The following is a 17,661-nucleotide window of genomic DNA, read 5'->3' as shown; positions in this document are numbered from 1 at the left end:
TAGAATCTGAAAGGAAGACTCCTCGCCTTCTAGAGCCTTCGGAGTGAGTATGGTCCTGCTGGCACCTTGATTTCAGGCTTCTAGGCTCCAGAACTGGGAGAAAATAAATTTCTGTTGTTTTAAGCTACCAAATGTGTGGTAATTAATTGCAACGGCCCTGGGAAAGTAATACAAGGCAAGAGGAATCAGGTCATAAACTTCCTTCCGCTCAGTCTCCAGCCCCATCAAAGAACCATTCTGAAGGCTTTCCTATGGCTTTGCCCTTAGAACTCTCAGTAACCATCATAAGACACAGAAAGAAGGAAATGGTTTCTGAAGACCTGCATGGACATAAAAGGCTTTGGCAAGTGGTGTCCTAGAGACAGGTACAAACGCTTGGTGAGGGGAAGCAGGAAGTGTCTCGAAGTCATTCATAGGATGGCTCTGCACCGCACAAATATAGAAACCTGGGAGGTAAGAGATCTGATTACTACACAACATTACAATCAGACTAAGTGAAAGTGGTGGGACAAAGGAAAGCCAGCAAATGAGACCCAGCAGTCAGCCCCTCACAGCACAAGCATTTTATCTTCAACAGAATTTGAGAACTCGGGAATCTGATGGTCCTGCTCTTCCACATGACAGTCAGAAAGTCTGTGCTTAAATTGATTAAGCCTGTGAAGAACCAGCCTCACTTTTAAAACCAAGCATGAAAAAAAAAAACCCAATTATGAGTGAAAAAGTTCCAAATAACTCTATACCATATACCACCATTTTTATAACATCCCCTGAAAAGCAAACTAAATTATTATAAGGAACAGGATAATGTGAGATAAGTAGGCTCCAGCAGGAGATTGATAAACAAAATTCAGAACACTGTTTACCTCTGAGATTGAAGGTTTGGCAGGGGTGTGTTCAAGGAGGAACATCATGGTAATATTCCAGCTCTGAGATTGGCTGGTGGACTCTGAGTGTTCATGTTAACATGCCTTAGAACTCGCACATGTGAAATATGTAACATATATATGTTACATACAATGCTATTCAACACTTGATGCATACAAAGGAATACATTAACACAATGTAATTTAATATATAGAACATTTTGTAATAAAAAAAAATAACCAAACTGAAAGCCCTTCGGGCTTGAGGACAGCTGTGTTCCAAGGACCACATTTCGTTGGGAGCCTGGAGGCTGTACTGTCTCACTTCCCCATGAGAGTTTTCTCACTTGATTATTGCTGCCCTCACCAAGCCCAGCCCCAAGGTTGTCACTCTTGCTTCCGGCTCTGCTGAGGTACAAGGAGAACACAAGCCCCGCTCCTTCAAGTCCTCTGAGCACAACCAGGGCAGGGCAGCATTCTCTAAAAGCCGTCCTACAAAGTGAGGGTGAATGGGAAAGACATAACCACAGGACAAGCAGCTCCTTGTTGTGGCAGGCCGGACCTGACACTCTCTGCCGTTAGACTCACCACACCCTCCTTCCCTCACTTCACACTCCTCCAATCATGCTACACTGCTTGGGGTTCTCTGTGTGGTTCCATGCAGCCAGGCCTCTAACCCTGCTGTGTCCCCTGCCTGGAATGCCCTCCCTACCTTTCTGTGCCTCGCCATCTCTTACTCATCCTTTGACCCTCCACTCAGGCAGCCTTTCCCAGGAAGGTTTCAAGAAACATCACGCTGGGCAAAGAACCCTCATCACGTGTCTCATATCTCATCACCAACCCTCAAGTAAGCGTGACCTTGAAGGGCCAAATCTTCCTGCTTGGTGTTTGTGCCCCTAGGGTTGGCCAAGTCCTGGTACAAAGTAAATGCTTAGTCCATCCTTGCTGAACAGAGATGGGCTAAAAAGAATCAGAGTCCCAGAGACCAGATTTCTGTCCAAAGATTTAAAGGAGAAAAGAAAGACTTTTCTGAGCCTCCAACTCTTTCATCCTGAAATTACCTCAACCCAGCTCCAAAGGGCTGAGACTCCTTTACACATACCTTTCGTGGCTCCCTTCTCCCACCCCCTTCCCTATCTCATAGCCAAATGGCCTCTTGCAGCCCCCTTATCTGTCAAGTGCATCTTGAACCATTCCTGGACCAACTACAAAGACCAAAGTTCAAACCCAAGACCGCTTGTATCCAACTTACTTCTGGCTTCCAATCTGAGAGATGAGTCTTCACAACTGACAGGAAAGGCAAGAATGATGAAAGATCCCACAGGCCTGGGTTGACAGTCCTGGCCCCTCTGGAGCCTCTACTAATTGCCTCTCTAAGGTGAGCCGTAATTCCTGGAAGGGAAATTGCTTTATCACAGTCCAACATCACAGTATTTTAACCATAGGGTGTCAGGCTATGGTTCAAAGCAGGCTGGGAACTCAGCCACAGGAGCTGGTGAGGAAGGGAAGGAAGCTTGAGAAACATGGAATGAAGGCTGGGAAACCAGACCTTTCCCAGGTGCTGGCCCCAAAGCACAGCATCAATAAGACACACCAGCTGAAGCTTAGCTCAAGCCTTAATCTGCACCTGGAGTACCTGACCCAAAGGGTAATGGTCAGACACTTGAAAGCAAAGCAGGCAACTTGAGTGGTTCTAGTTGCATCCCTGGCTGGACTGGGACAGGAGCAAGGGTCCAGGATCTTTGGCTAGAAGTTAGGGAAGGTGCCAAAGCGTTGGATTAGAATATCAGGAAAGACAAGTGCGAGAATCATGAGAAACCTAGGGATAGATTGGCAAAAGAGGCAGCGTGAGGGAGGGGATGAAGAGATTCACGTAGAAGAGGAGAAAATGTTACGACCAAAGTGCTCCAGAAGCACTGGGGGCCCAGATGGGGTCGGAGAGGAGACTGAGGGGGAGGGAAACCATGAGAGCTGGCACCTTGGCTATGCTAAGAGCCAGACACAACCATCCTAAGGCCCAGCAGGGAGTGTTGCTCCTGAGGAACGGATGGGCTCAGGTTGAGGGAGTAGGGAGTAAAAAAGGAGAGAAGGCAAGTATGTTCAACAACAGGTACATGCATACAAGTTAGAAGCTTCCTATGTGGAGACTAGGAGGTGGCACGCGTTGTTATTTTGTGTGTGTGTGTGTGTGTGTGTGTGTGTGTAACATATAAAAGTAGAAAAAAAAATTTAATGGACCCCCATGTATACTGCTCCCAACTTCAGCAAGTATCAATTGATGGTCCATCTTGTTTCCCCCACACCTCCACCCATTGCCCTTTGCCCTGGATTTTTAAAAGCAAATCCCAGATACTGTATCATCTTGTAAAAGTTTCAGTATGTAAATCTAAGAGATAAGGACTTTCCTTTTTAAACTTGACCCCAATGACATCATCAGATCCCCAAATTCCTTAATAGAAGTTACTTAAAGTTATCAAATATCCAATCGGGATTCACATTTCCTAGACGGTCCTCTGAATGGTCTTCTTTCCCTTTATTTTCCCAGTTGGTTTAATCTGGATCTAAACAATGGCCATACATCGTCATTCGTTAAAATATCCCCCAAGTCTCTTTTAATTTACAGGTTTCCCCTCCCTGTCTTTTTTCTTATAATCTTTTTGCTGCTGTTGCTACTGTTGTTTTTGTTGTTGACGTTAAAACCCTAGGTCGTGCGTCTGAAGATGTTCCCATTCTTGGTTTTGCTGATGGCATCCCTGTGGTGTCATTTGACTTGTTTCCTCTATTTCCTATATTTCTTATAAATCGATAGTCAGATTCATGTGAACTTTTCTGGCACAATTCTTTCACAGGTGACAGTGTGTTCTTCACTGAGAGGAGGCTGATGTCTGATTGTCAGCCTTCCAAACATTGTTTTGTGATGTTTGGAAAACTGTGAGGTCCTAAATTCTATCATTCCTTCTGCACTTAGAAGCCAGAATACTTCTGTAAAGAGAAGCCTCCTTTATCAGTTATGTGATTACCCTGATGTATGGTTCAGGTAGAAGAGACAGAATATGTGTTGATTCTTTCCCTTTATTTACCAGTTTTTGAAATAATAAGTTTGTCCCCTAGAACCTTCTAAGGGCAGTCAATGTGGCTTTATTTCTATTTCATATTACTGTAAATTCATGAACATAAATATATTTGATGTGTTTCAAGAATAGGATATTTATAAGATTTTTAGGGTCTGGTATAAGATGGGTCTTTCAATGCAAGGAGGCTGATTAGATTGGGCAAGTTTGTCATTCAACAGTTGAGGATTGGTGGTCACAGCAAGGGGCAGGTTTGAAGTGAACCTTGAAGGGCACAGTCATGGGATCACCCAGTTGACTGATCTATGGTTCTGAGGAGAAGCTGTAATTCTGATGAGAATTAGTTGGGTAGTCAGTCTATTGCTCCAATGAATGGATTTTTAAGAAATTCCTAAAACAATAAAGATATTTGGCTTGAGACTTGCCCTTTCAATCTGAGGTTTATGTCTTTCTTTCAACCTTGAAATTTATCTCCACAGTGTCTTCAAATATTTCCTCCTCTCCATTTTTATATAATTCCCTTTCTGTTCTAGTTCTATTCTTGATATTAATTAGAAAATTGTAAAATAAGCTGCCTTATTTGTTTTAACCTTTTCCTGTTGCTTCTGGAGAGCTGCTGAAACTACTCTTTCCAAGCACTGATTCCTCTTCAGCTGCATCTATTCTACTATTTATCCCATGTTAATAAATAGCATCAATGAATATTCATTCCAGTTATCATACTTTTCACGTTTAATGTTTCTATTCATTTTAGTTTTATGATTTTTTTTCCTGATTCATGTTGCTATTGTCATTCCTCACCTTCTTGAATAGATTTATCATGCTTATTTAAAAATCTTGATCCATCAGTTCTAACAATTCCGTTTCAGATGGTATGCATTGTTCAATTGTGGTTGTTTTATAGTAGTTGTACTCCTCACAGGTCTAGTTATTTGGCCTGTGAATCCATGTTTGCTTGGAGTTTCAGCTACTCTGATAAATATACAACCAGAAGGCCCAGTGAGTTAGGGGTGGGAGGGCGGTGATGAGCCCAGAACTTAAGTCTCAGGCACCAGAGAACCACGGTCTGTCCATCCCACTCTCTGACACTACATCAGATCATTCCTCAGCCAGGTTTCTCCCCTCAGGGAGAAGCAGTGCTAAAAAGAAACAGTAACCTAGCAGCCGTGGGGGTGTGGATGGGAGGAGTAGAGAGTGAAAGGGGGTAGGGGGCCCATTTTCAGTTGTTTTAATGTCTCACCCCGATAGCACTTTTGCACCGGTCAGCTGTTACCCGAAGGACTCCTCCACCAGTGGCTTCTGCAGTGGCTATCATTTCAATTGTAAACAGCCTGACAATGATTGTCCCGTTATTGGGACAGAGAGGTGAGAACAGAACCTGAAATTCCTTCATCCCAACTAACTTTTTGGCCTCTCCTCCCGCCACCCACTGCCCACATGCTCACAGATTACGGCAGTCCTCACTCTCCCCAGGCTTTTTATTTTTGTTTTACTACCTGGAACCCGTGGTTCCTCCAGCTGCTTTAGTTTCTCCAGGTCACGCGTTATGGGAGAGAGCCAGCAGCCCCTGGCCGCCATCCTGATGGAAAGAGGACCACCGCGAAAACTCCTCGAGTGTCGTGGCGGGGTTCAACTCCTAGCTCTACGGTTTTCTCGCTATGTGTCCCCAAGCAAGTTACATGGCTGCTGTCCGTGCCTCAGTTTCCCTCATCTGTAGACTGGGGATAACGGTAGTTTCTGCCTTTTTGATTGTTTAATAATGTCTTAAATCAGTTAAAACAGAATCAGGGGCAGGGTAAGGGCACTCACCTGTTAGCTATGTAGATGTAATTCAGCACCCCACCCAGGCCCGCCCTCTGGAAGGGTTTGTTGAGACTTTCGCCTTCCTGCTCACTGCGGTGGCCGCCGGCTCATTACGCCCCAGAGAGGACGCGCCCAGGGTCGTGGCGGGGCCAGCGGGGGCCTCGCGCTTCAGCGGGCGACACGGGCTTCCCGGGCGCCCCACCGCGCGGAGGTTGAGGCGGGCGGCCCGGGTGCTCGCGGGGGCCGGGGGGCCCTCGGGGCAGCGCCAGGGGCGAAGTCCGTGGCGCTCGAAGGCGGCCGCGGGGCGGCGCTGCGCCCCTTCCCCCCGCTTGACTGCCGGGCCCCGGGCCGGCCCGCCGTGGGCTCTGCGTGGGCTCTGCGTGGGCTCCCAGTGCGCGGACCCTGGGGCGGAGCGCAGGATGCAGTGCCTCCGCACCGAGCACCTGGTAAGGCCTGCACCTGGCCCCGGGGGAGGGACCGCGGGGGAAGGACCGCGGGGGAAGGCTCGGGCCCCTCCAAGCACCTGCCCGCCCGGACGCTTCCGCCTCCCAGGATCCCCTCGGATCAATACCCCGCCCCCCCTCCCCCCGGCGGCGCCGCGTCCTGGGGGCACCTGGCGGGGAGGACCTCGGACCCCAGTGCTGGGGCGGAGGCGCGGGAGAGGCTGGCCGCCCAGCACCAACTTGGGGCCGCCTCTAGGGGCACCTCCAGGTAAGGACTCGGCGACTGGGACCTTAACATCCACTCTGCACAGGACAGGTGTTTCAAAGGCTCCATGAGAGCTTCAGGCGGCCACGTTTAAAAAAAAAAAAAAAAGGAATGGGTTATTCCTCAGATTCCTGAGCAGTCTTCAAGTAAGTTTCGATTCATTTTCCAGGTTGGGACCTATATGATTATCCTCTTTTCCTCAATACTCTTCCTTCTTTTTCTGGAAGGTTTCCACGGAGACAACCCCCAGGCAAAGACAGTGGCGACCTCAGATTTATAGGAAATGCACAGATAAGGCCTGGTTGTTCCTGTTCTTTCTCTTTTGGGCTGGTTTGGTAAGTGTGAGCGCCTGGCAGGGAAGAGACCAGAGTATGTGTGTGTGTCCTGAGATAGCTGTGCCCCAAATGTAAATAGCGTCCCCAGGGCCTTTCCTGGGGAGAAGGCTCCGGGTGGTACGAGGTTAAAGTTTGTGCTTCAGGGAGCGATCTATCTGCCAGTACCGCAGGGTAAACAGCAGTTCTCCGAAATTCCTGTCAGGTGTCTCAACCTCCTAGGCTCGGTAAATTGGAGAGGCTGGCTTGTTGCCGTCAGTCACGTTCTAATGCGAGACTCCATTAGAAAATGAGAACCACCGTTTGCAGTGGCATTGTTATTTAATAGGCCAATATGTGGTCTCTTATTATCCCAGCTCACTGAGGGGAAGTTCTTTTACCATCTCATCTCAGCCCCCCCACATATTGATAAAATGTTCCTCTAACAAAGGGAAATCCAGTGCAAGCCTAGAAATATCAATACATTCTTCTTACTTTAGCTGAGTGTAATGCCCTCTCCATATGTTGTGTTTAGCAGCTAATAGGTAAACAAGCCTTTGCTATAAACCCTCTAGTTTGGTAGGTAATGGGATTCCCCCTTCCTACTGTAGTTTCCAGGTGCGTCTGATTGATGGTAGACCTCATCATGCTGTGCCATTTTTGTCCTGGGAGGGTCTCTTGGAAGCTGAATCTTGTAGCCTTTGTACTTACTTTAGAGTTGTAGTTAACAGCAGAAAAAAGCTCACTCAACTTCTTCAAAGAATATGTTCATGAAAGCATCCATTCCAGACTGAGCCGTGCTCTTTGCTGCATGGTAAATGATCAATCTATAAAGCTGGACAGTAGCTATCACATAATTACCTCTGTTGAAAGGAAACAAATTTGAATAAACCCTAAAATATATTTGTTCTTCTTTCCAAGTAAGAAAGGCATTTATTCAGTTGTTGACTTACCGACTGGTTTCTCACAGGCAGATGGGTAACAGGCACAATGGAAGGTTGGTCCTTAAAGGCACAATTGAATGTTCTGTGTTGCTTCTATTATGACCCTTGGAGCTCTTCTCTAGGAGCTGCAAGAAACTGTGCCTACAACACCTCCACCTATACTTGCCCACAGATGCTGGTATTTCTCTCTGGATCTGCTATTATATAAATGCAGGGAGCAGCTGTTCTGCCAGTACCTGGCAGCTTTGAACCTGGGCTGTTAATGATCTTCCCTGGCCCCTCTACAATTCAAACCTAGTGCAGCACTACCAAACCTTCAACCAACGGCTTTCTGAGGAGAGGATTTGTAGATGGCCCATCACAGCCTGAAGAATTAAGAACCATCTGAGAGGTGGTACAGAGCTAGAAGCTGCTTTAAATTTATATGTCCTTTGCAAAATAAATCTGAAATGCCCACATTCTCTTTACTATATTAAATTTGAATAATGATAGTTCTTCCTTAGGTGACTAGCTTTTAGTATCTTTGCAACATTTTTTTAACCACAGCCAAGATAGCAAGGAGTGTTTTTTCTGCCTCTCTGCTGTTCGGCTTTCTGGTCGGTCTTGTGACATCCTGACCAGTGACAAGGCACATGTGGGATGGGATTATTGATGGTGCTGCCCTGAGTTAGGGCTAGACGAAGGAGGTTTGGGGTGAGGGGCCAGAATTACAAGCAGGGACAGTCTACTATAAACAGAAAGAGTGCCAGCCTTTCTTTATATGTGCGTAAGACACAGAACAGAACGGCTCAAATCCTGGACCATCTCTGCCTCTACTACCTCTCCAGTGTCCTCTCCCACCTTGCCTTTTCTTACTCATCTTTCAACATTCCTTTTTCCAGATCTCCCCCAGTACAGTTGACAGTGACCTCCTTGATAACCCACTATAACTGCTATACACGCCTACTCTTTGGAATTGCAATTGTGTGTTTGAAATTGGAAAAAACTTTTGATGGTTTAAAGTAGTAGTAGTATGACAGGGACTCAGGATTACCCAAATCTGTTCCCCCCAGAAACCCCCCCCCCCAAAAAAACCCTTCTACTCCTCCCCACAAGCTTCCCAAGGGGGACATTAACATAAAGAATACTGATAAATGGGAAATATCACTTCATTATTAGATCTCTGGTGAGCCGGGCAAAAGCCCAGGACTCCTTTCCTCCCTCTAAGTCCAAAACCAATCAGGATCTGACCACACTCCAGAAGGAAGGGCAGGAAGGGAACACCCGGGGGCTGGGTCAGCCTATCACGTCAGCCACATGGGCCCACGGTCACACGCAGAACCTCAGAGTAAAGGGTAAGGGGTCTGTCCGCCAGCAAGGGTGACGCACTCGTCCTGCAGTTTGACCTCAAGACTGAGGAGGTGCTGGCAGAGTAGGAGGGACAGAGAGCCTCCTTCCCCAGGAAGCCAGCTGTTTATAAGCCCTGAGCCCTGCCTGTCTTCTAGGCCGAGTTCCTTGGGGGCAGGGGCTCGGTTGTGTTTGTTTCTATGTCCCTCAGCAACAGAGTCTATAGCACACACTGGGCACTTTAAGACTGTTATTTTGATTCCTAAATTAGTAATGAATGTAGAGTACCTGAAACATATTTGACTTTGGGACAATGTACCTTTGGAACATATGGTACCAGTGCTATAGATTCCAAGTATTAAATGGTATTCTACTCATTGTAGATTGAGAAACTTACAACACTAAGCTTATGTTATGGGAAGATACAGACTCAATCCGAGTAGAGGGCCCGTCAATGCATATTAAGGGAACAGTCGTTTGAGCTGAATATTTTAAATAGTCCACATTCATTCCGGAATTGGACAAAAGTGACTATAGATCGCGTGATGTTCTTGTCCAGCAGAATTCCTGAGATTCTTTATCTTGTGTATTTTTAAGGACTTACTCCAAAACACCATTTTCTCACTTGTTATGGACAGAGGGTTAGAATCCCCTAAGTACAAGACAAAAAGAAAAGTTGAGGGAGGTGGGAGGAAGTAAGGGTTGGACGGATGGATAGGACCTCAGGGAAGGCAGCATAGCCTTGCTTATGACCTTAGGTAAAACAAGAACCTCAAGTGGAAAAAAATTGAATTATCCTGGTGAACTTAGGCCAAGAAGAAAAAAATGACAGACTCTTGGAGAAGAAGGTGAGAAGCACAAACTGGTGAGAAAACAGAGAGGAATCTGCTTCAGTGTTTTAGAATGTTCTCCCTCCCTAACCTGGTAAAGCACGTACTAGAGGAGCAGCGCGCTAACTGCTCTGATTCGCTGGTATTACTGATGAAGGAGGAAAGTGCAGTGATGCTGGGGAGATTCGTTTCCACCCGGTTCCATTTTATATCAACATCCAAGGATGTGGGGGACCAGTTTCCAGCCCTTGGCCAGGCTCTCATGGCGGCTACTTGGGTTTTGCCAGGTGTTCATCATGGGCTACTCAGTGACGGCTGGGGCCACAGGAAGACTCCTCTTCGGCTACGACAGCTTTGGCAACGTGTGTGGCAAGAAGAACTCCCCAGTAGAAGGGGCCCCTCTTTCGGGGCAGGACATGACCCTAAAAAAGTAAGTTTTCAAGTAAGTCCCCAACCTACAGAGGGGCTAGATTTCAAAACTTTGTATCAATTAGTCGTTTGAGCCTGGAAACTGTTTTCCCACTCAAAACTCTGTCCGCCCAACTCATGAGAGGGAGACGTGTGTGGTAGTAAGGACACAAGTTTTAGAGTCAGCCAGCCCTAAATTGAAATTGGGCAGAGTACTTAACCTCTCTGAGCTGAGTTTTCATCTTTTTAAACTGGTTATTAGACCCACCTCACAAGATTGTTTTAAGGATCCACTGAGACACTGCATGAGCTAAGACTTAATAAATGTTAGTTGTCACTATTATTATCCATAATGTATCAGAATCATGTTACTAATTATACACCATCCACAGTATTGTTTCTGTGTAGAAATACCTGAATCCCACCTGGGAATGCTGGGAACCTGTGTCCCACTCCCTCCCCAGCCTACACTCTCAGCTACGGCACTCTCAGCTTTGGTGTCTCACTTTTCTCCCACCAACTCCAACACAGAAACAAAAAGGGGAGAGAAGAGACGGGAATCCCTGAGGGGAGAGGAATCCCTGGCCATGATTTTCTAAGATGGATACAGCTTCGTGATAATTTCAAGACTTGATAATCAAAAGCAGCTCCTAGAAATCTTAAAGGTCTAGATAGGTCCTGAGTATAAGTTTGGAATCACCAAATACCAATCTCCGACCAGGCCTCCTCTACCCCTGAATTTGCTCTTGAGGAGGGGGGCTTTGCACTGCTGAACATTGACTGCCTGAGGGGCATTTCTCCCTGCACTGTGGGTGTCACTCACAAAGAAGACAGGAGAGGAAGGGGCTCCCCAGATGCACCTGTGCTCCTGTTTAGACATTGTCTTCATAATGCAATGCTGGGAAACAGTCATCCTCTTTGAAATGAAAAGTACGTATTTTATTATTCTCAATAGCCAAAAGGTAGAAGCAACCAAGTGTCCATCAGCAGATGAATAAATGAACAAAATGTGTATCTATATATATACTGGGATACTGTTCAGCCTTATAAAGGAAAGCAATTATGACACATGTAACAACATAGATGAATCTTGAGGATATTATGCTAAGGGAAATAAGTCACGAAAAGATATTTTACGATTCCACTTATATGAGATATCTAGAGTAATCACATTCATAGAGACAGAAAGTAGAATGGTGGTTGCCAGGGTTTGGGAGTGATGAATTATTGTTAAATGGGTACAGAGTTTCAGTTTTGCAAGATGAAAAGAGTTCTGGGTGGTAGGGATGGCTGCACAGCAATGTGAATGTTCTTAATGCCACTGCACACATAAAAGCTTTAAGATGGTAAAATTTTATGTGGATTTTACTACAATTTTTTAAAATTAATAAGTAGAATAAAATACGTATTTATCCTACACCAAGGAAATCTGTTCCCCCATCTCCTGTTACACCACCCACCGTTCTCCCAACCCCAGTTGGAGGAAAAAGAAGCGTCTGGCACCCCTTCTCCAGTCCCTCCCCTGGAGGACTGCCTACAGGGCTCTTGGTCTGACATTCCTCTGATCTCAGCAACCCGGTTAAGTGTAGGGCATGGGCCTGAGAGCTGCCGCTGCCAACCAGCATGTGACCCTGTTAATGTCAACAACCAGTTTTGTTCTCGTGCCCAGTGGCTGGGCAGCTGCAGCAGGAAGGGTCTCATGAGTTTCCTATCTCAAGCTGGGAGGCAGGGGGAGGGGTAAGCCTTTAATTCACAGCCCCGGTCTCCTCCTCTCCACGTCTCTCTTCCCTGAATTCAGCTATTCTCTGAGGTATAATTGAACACTCTGGGTGCAAATATGCTTTCTGTGGACTTCATGAGTAGTTCCTGCACTGGCCTCACCTAGCAAACCAGGGACCATTTAATCAGTCCTTTCCCTTCCTCAGTGACTTGTTCAGAGAACTCCCTAGGGTTAATCAACATCCCAGAAAATGCTGAATCTGGAAAAGGGAAGTTTTGTTAACATTTGAATATGGTTGCCAAGCTGCACAACTCCATAGATGAACCCAGGTAGGCATAATACATGTTAAATTATGTGGAAGTATTTGATGATGAAAATTTGCCTTAATTATTCCCACATTTGATAGCGTGTGGATATTTTTAAGTCCCCCAATCAAACTCAATGACAGGAAATGCTCTACGACATTCTTCTCCTGTTTCATTTGTCTCCTAGACACGTGTTTTTTATGAATTCCTGCAACCTGGAAGTCAAGGATGTGAGGTTCAGTTCCACCGTTCTCTGTGTGTCCAGCTGTCCTGAAGAGCAGCTTAATACCCTGGAAGAGGTCCAGCTCTTTGCAAACACTACTGGTAGGTACCGAGGGATGGGGTCGCTCTTCCTTCTGAGGCTGGGGACCACAGCAGGGTAACCTGTGCAGACCTAGATAACTTGCCCTGCCCTGGCTTTCTCTGCAAAACTGGAAATTGTCCTTCCTGTGGGTGCCTCTCCTTGTGTAGAAAGGGCCATAAACATTTTCTCCTGAGCTGTTCAGTTTCATTCAGGTTTATCTGGAATTCATCTGAAACCCTAGCTGTTCTCTGCTAACTGCCAGGGACTGGTCTGCCGTAGAGAGCGGGAGGAGGCAGCAGACATTTAGGGCCCAAAGGCAAGGTCAGATGGAGGTCAGAGAGCTCTGTGCACTTGGCACATCCAGTCCTAGAGAGGCACCCACAGGCTTTGGGTTGAATTGCCGACAGGTATGTTCTTTCATTAAGATGTTCGGGCCATGGATAGTTTCACTGACCAGTGGGATAGCCTTAAGCTGTTCCAAAAGCATTTGTGTAACTTGCTCTGAGCCTGCTTTTCAGATTTATATTTTAAGCATTAAACAAGCAAAGGAAAGTAAAAAGAAATTCGAGACAACCCACTGCAAATTTCATCTGCTTGTGAAATGGGGTGCCAGAGTTTTAAAAACTGTTTGCAAGGCTGGGTTAAAAATATGAAGCCTATATAATAATTCATCTTCCTATTGTTTTAGTACCTGTCGTATAACTTTCAGTTTTGAATTTGGCATTTTGGAGAGAGAAAAAGAGAGGACCTAGCTCAGTCTCAGTTGTGATGCTGATTCTTTTTGTCTTAGGTCACCCAGAGACCTGTTTTCTAAACCTGAGTGATTTATTGTTTTGGTGTTTTTTCCCCGGTTTGGTAAAATGACTATGGTTTCCTTACTGGCTCCCCTAGAAAGATAAGCACAACATAGAAAGGTGGTACAGTCTGTGTGTCTTCTGCTTCCAGGGTCCTTCCTGTGTGTTTATAGTTTGAATTCCTTCAACTACACCCAGAATCCAAATGCAGACTCGCTGTGCCCCAGGCTACCAGTTCCTCCAAGGTAAAAGCTTCCATACATTTTCCTTATCCATTAACAAAAGTTATTGGGTACTTGGTGGGAGGCTGTTACTCCTCTGGGTATCACAGAAAGCAGCTGCAAAGGAGATATCCAGTAGAGCCCCTGCCTGCAGGGAGCTTACGGTTTACAGAAGGCCAGGGATAAACAAGGAGGGGCTATTTGCAATATATGTATTGGTTTAGGACAATGGATTAGAAACCAGGCTAAATAAGGAAAAAACTCAAACAGTAAAAATACACGTAGTCTTCAAATGACAACCCTGGAGCTAGCAAAAAGTACTATATGAATTATTACCAAATGAATGATTTTATAAAGTAGTTGGTGTGTTTTTTTCTACTCCGGCTGTTTATCACAAAGTAGAAATCATTTACTTTTGCTTTTTTATTGCAACCAGACATTGTTAGTTTTTTTTAGCTCTAGATTTCTCCATAAGAAACAGGCCTTGGTGGGCAAGGCCAAATGAGTCCATACCTTTCTTCTCAATGAGAATAGAAAACAGGTCCTTCTCAAGAACACCACTCAGTGAACTGCTTTCAGCATCTTATTCATCCCAATCAACTAGGGCAGTACTTGGCACAGAGGAGGTCCCCTATAATTAAAGTTGTAATGGTGAAGCAGTAGTTGCACTGTCATGGTAAATGCCTCATGTGTGAGCCATTGAGAAGACTAAAGGGAAAAATGCAGTTAATAATCATTGCCACCATCAGGATGCTGAGATGTACTGAAGGAGGACTTGGGTTTATTTTGCATTGCCATTCTTTTGAAAATTGTACATATGTTTACAGTGAATGAGACCTCTGTGCACAATCCCTTCAAGATAATGACAGTTTAAGTAGAACCAAGGCATCATGCCAGCCCCCTGCTGTAGTGTTCAGCAAACTCGTGACTGGGATTCACAGTAAGACATGTATTACATCACAACCCCAGTATACATAGCTTCATGCATACTTCTGTATATGGAACAGAAATAAAAGTCTCACAAAACAAGACTTCCCCTTACTGCATATGATTCACACTAATAGTTTCTATTCTTTTCACTTTTTTAAAAAGTAATCTATTTCATAATCTTCTAACAGGGTTGCAAATGCAGCTTGAAAAATGCTGAGATAGCAGGTGCTAAAAAATGAGATTTTAACAGAATAGGAGGAAGAATATAGTTAACCATCCTTTTGCCCTTCTTTTCTAAAATAAATACTTTGTGTTATAAGTAATTGAAAGAGGGGAGAATTATTTCCAGAGGAGAATACCATATCGTTTTTCTATAATATCTTATTTTTTTAATTCTAATTTTTGTTAGATGTCATAAACATGTCTCAATGAAACATAACTAAATCCAGGGGAAAAAAACCAAAAATGTTGTAGTAACTTGAAAGAAAATTATTTAACAGGCGGAGAGAAGTTTTTTTTTAACTTTATACCCTTTGACCAACATCTCCCCTTTTCCCTCCCTCCCCTGTGGTGACTACCATTCTGTTCTCTGCCTCTGTGAGATTAACTATTTTAGATTCCACATATAAGTAATGTAGTGCAGTGTTTGTCTTTTGAGAAGGATTTTTTAAAGAACACTATTTGTAACTGGACCTGCAGAAGGAATTGAAAGAGAATAGAATTTTTAAGGCTGTAATTTAACCAGAGTTGGATAAACTCTCCTCTTACTGTAAATGGGATGGTAACTGTAATTCCATGGGAAGCTTATATCTTGATATTGATGATGATAACAACAAACATCTATTGAGCTCTGATACTTGCCAGGTACTTTTCTAAGCTCTTTACCTGTATTAATTTACTTGGACCTCATAAAACCTCTGTGTTGTGGATATTGTTTCAACCCTATTTTACAGCTGAGAAAGCTGATGCAGAGGTAGGTTAAGGTTGCACAAGTGGAAGAGCTGGCCTTCAAACCCAAACAGCGTCCATATTTGTTCCTATAACCCAAAACAAACAGTCGAGACTTCGTTGGTTTTCTTTTGCCTGGCAAATGGCCTCCTTAGGCTCACACCAAGCTTGGGGGTGGGGGGCGGGGGGGCCGGGAGGTTGGTCCTGTACACTGTGTCCTCGGGGCACCATCTTTTCTACCGCTCCAGCCGATCCTACGCCTTTCACCCCTTAAATGCAGACCTTTCCAACACTAACTTTTCAAGTGAAGACAAAACTGCTGATTGGCTTTTCTTGGATGGAGTTAGGGAGATAGAAATAGGCTCGAGGGCTCCATTTCCTTTTCCTACACAAGCAAGTGGTTGTTTTAAGATGGAAATTATCATATTTATCATGGAAGAGCAGTGCCAAGAGTGAAAAGCTTGAGAACATGAGAAGTGTGGCTATACGGCCAAAGCACATTTTCTAAATACCTCTTTTTGACTAAGCCAATTGTTTCTTCTCTCTGGGTTGGTCACGTGAGGTATAACATACCCTTTTAGAGCAATGACTGAGTATCAAGAAGATTTGTGTACCTAGGAATGAGCTTCTAAGAGCAGTGAAAAAATACTGCAGAAGATAACAAGCAAGCATATCTTTTTCCTTTTGGTGTTCAGCGTAATATTTGTATTTTGAGTCCCCCATATATTTAAAATGTAAAAGGCTTGGGCTTTTCCCTCCAGTAAATTCTAGCCTCTCACCTTGGTGCCTGTGCATGTCACTGCATTGTTTGCTTGAATAAATTCCATATAGAGAGTCACCTAAATATACAGTCAGCTCTCCAAATTACTTCCAGCATATCTGAGTGGCTTTGCTGGTGGGGAGAGGAAAAGCAGAAGTGGGGAAGAAATCACAGTTTGTGGCCAAGAGACACATCCCCTGCCCCAGCTCATGAGGTACTCCATAGGCAGCTACCTGGTCAGCCACCTGCCAGCTAGCTGGTCACTAGGGGTGACCCACACTTTACATGCCTCTCTCCATCACTCTCTGGGGTAAGATGGGTCATTCTTTACCAGTACAGGGAAGTTAAATGCCTAAAAAGCACCATGTTTAACAAACTATGTTGACAAAATTAAGCTCTTAGGGAAAATTATGTTTGGGGGAGTATAAAATGACATTGAATCTATACATCTGACCTTATTTTTCAGAAACACTAAATGAAAGTTCAGAAAACATTTTCTTTCAAAACAATTCAGATTCTTTGGTATTAAGACTGTTTAGTAAAAGCAAAGAAAAAGAAAATAGAGGTTTAGAAGTTGGAAAGCAGGAGGTAAAATTATTACTCTGTAGGTGGTAAGAAAATTAACTGAAAAGCTACAAATGACAAGAAACTTTGGTGGCAGGGAACAAGATAAATATACTGAAATCTGTAGCATTCGTATGTTTTTTGAAAAGACTCCTTTTACCACAGCAAGAAAAAACACCTACAAAAACACAAAAGTGCCTAGAAATAAATTTAACAAGAAATATACAAGAGCCACAGGAAGAAAACTTTCATATATTCCTGAGCTACAAAGAAAGCTTGAACAAATCAGAAGACAGAAATTGTTCTTGACAGTATGACTCAACCTTATAAAAATGTTACTTCTCCCTACATTATTAAGATGTTATGTCTGTCTAAGTTGAGCAATAGGTTTATCATGATTAAAATAAAAATAATAGCAGGATTTTTTCAGTAGCTAGATAAGCTGATATAAGTTTGCAAGGAAAAAAGTTTCTTAAATGGCCAAGAAAAATCTGAAAAAGAAAAACAATGAAGGAAAACCAGCCCTTCCAGTTTTTAAAACAATCTTTAATAATTAAAATGCTGGGTACTAGTTCATATGTAGAAAGATCAGTGAAAGATATTATATAATCCAGGAATAGACCCAAATTCTTACAAGAATTTAATAAATGATAAAAAAAAAAGGCACCTCAAATCAGTGACAAAAAGTTGGACTGTTCAACATGTAGGTTGGGACAGCTGGGTAGGCATCCAGAGGGAAGAGCTGGATCTACACCTCGTGGCTTATATGGATAAATTGCAAATGGGTTAAAGATTTTAACTTATAAAGTGAAACCAGGAAGTACTAGAAGGCATGGGAGAATTCTCTTATA

The 17,661-nt window shown here is 44.2% G+C and overlaps 1 protein-coding gene across 3 annotated transcripts in view; it reads left to right on the top strand.

Annotated features, from left to right (window-relative positions):
• The first annotated feature begins 5,865 nt into the window (after positions 1-5,865).
• The window catches only part of SLC44A3 (solute carrier family 44 member 3), a 94,525-nt gene continuing 82,729 nt past the window's right edge, over positions 5,866-17,661 (top strand). For 2 of the 3 annotated variants that reach the window (XM_019919312.3, XM_004322417.4), the window contains exons 1-5: positions 5,866-6,183; positions 6,673-6,780; positions 10,144-10,286; positions 12,477-12,613; positions 13,539-13,632. In XM_019919312.3, the coding sequence (XP_019774871.2) occupies positions 6,157-6,183; positions 6,673-6,780; positions 10,144-10,286; positions 12,477-12,613; positions 13,539-13,632 (509 nt within the window). In that variant the 5' untranslated portion in view covers positions 5,866-6,156. The remainder of the gene's footprint in view (positions 6,184-6,672; positions 6,781-10,143; positions 10,287-12,476; positions 12,614-13,538; positions 13,633-17,661) is intronic. The other variant, XM_004322418.4, reaches the window with a different exon arrangement.

This window comes from Tursiops truncatus, chromosome 1 (assembly GCF_011762595.2).
Source record: "Tursiops truncatus isolate mTurTru1 chromosome 1, mTurTru1.mat.Y, whole genome shotgun sequence".
NCBI classification, from domain to species: Eukaryota; Metazoa; Chordata; class Mammalia; order Artiodactyla; family Delphinidae; genus Tursiops; species Tursiops truncatus.
This window is presented reverse-complemented; position numbering and strand designations above follow the sequence as displayed.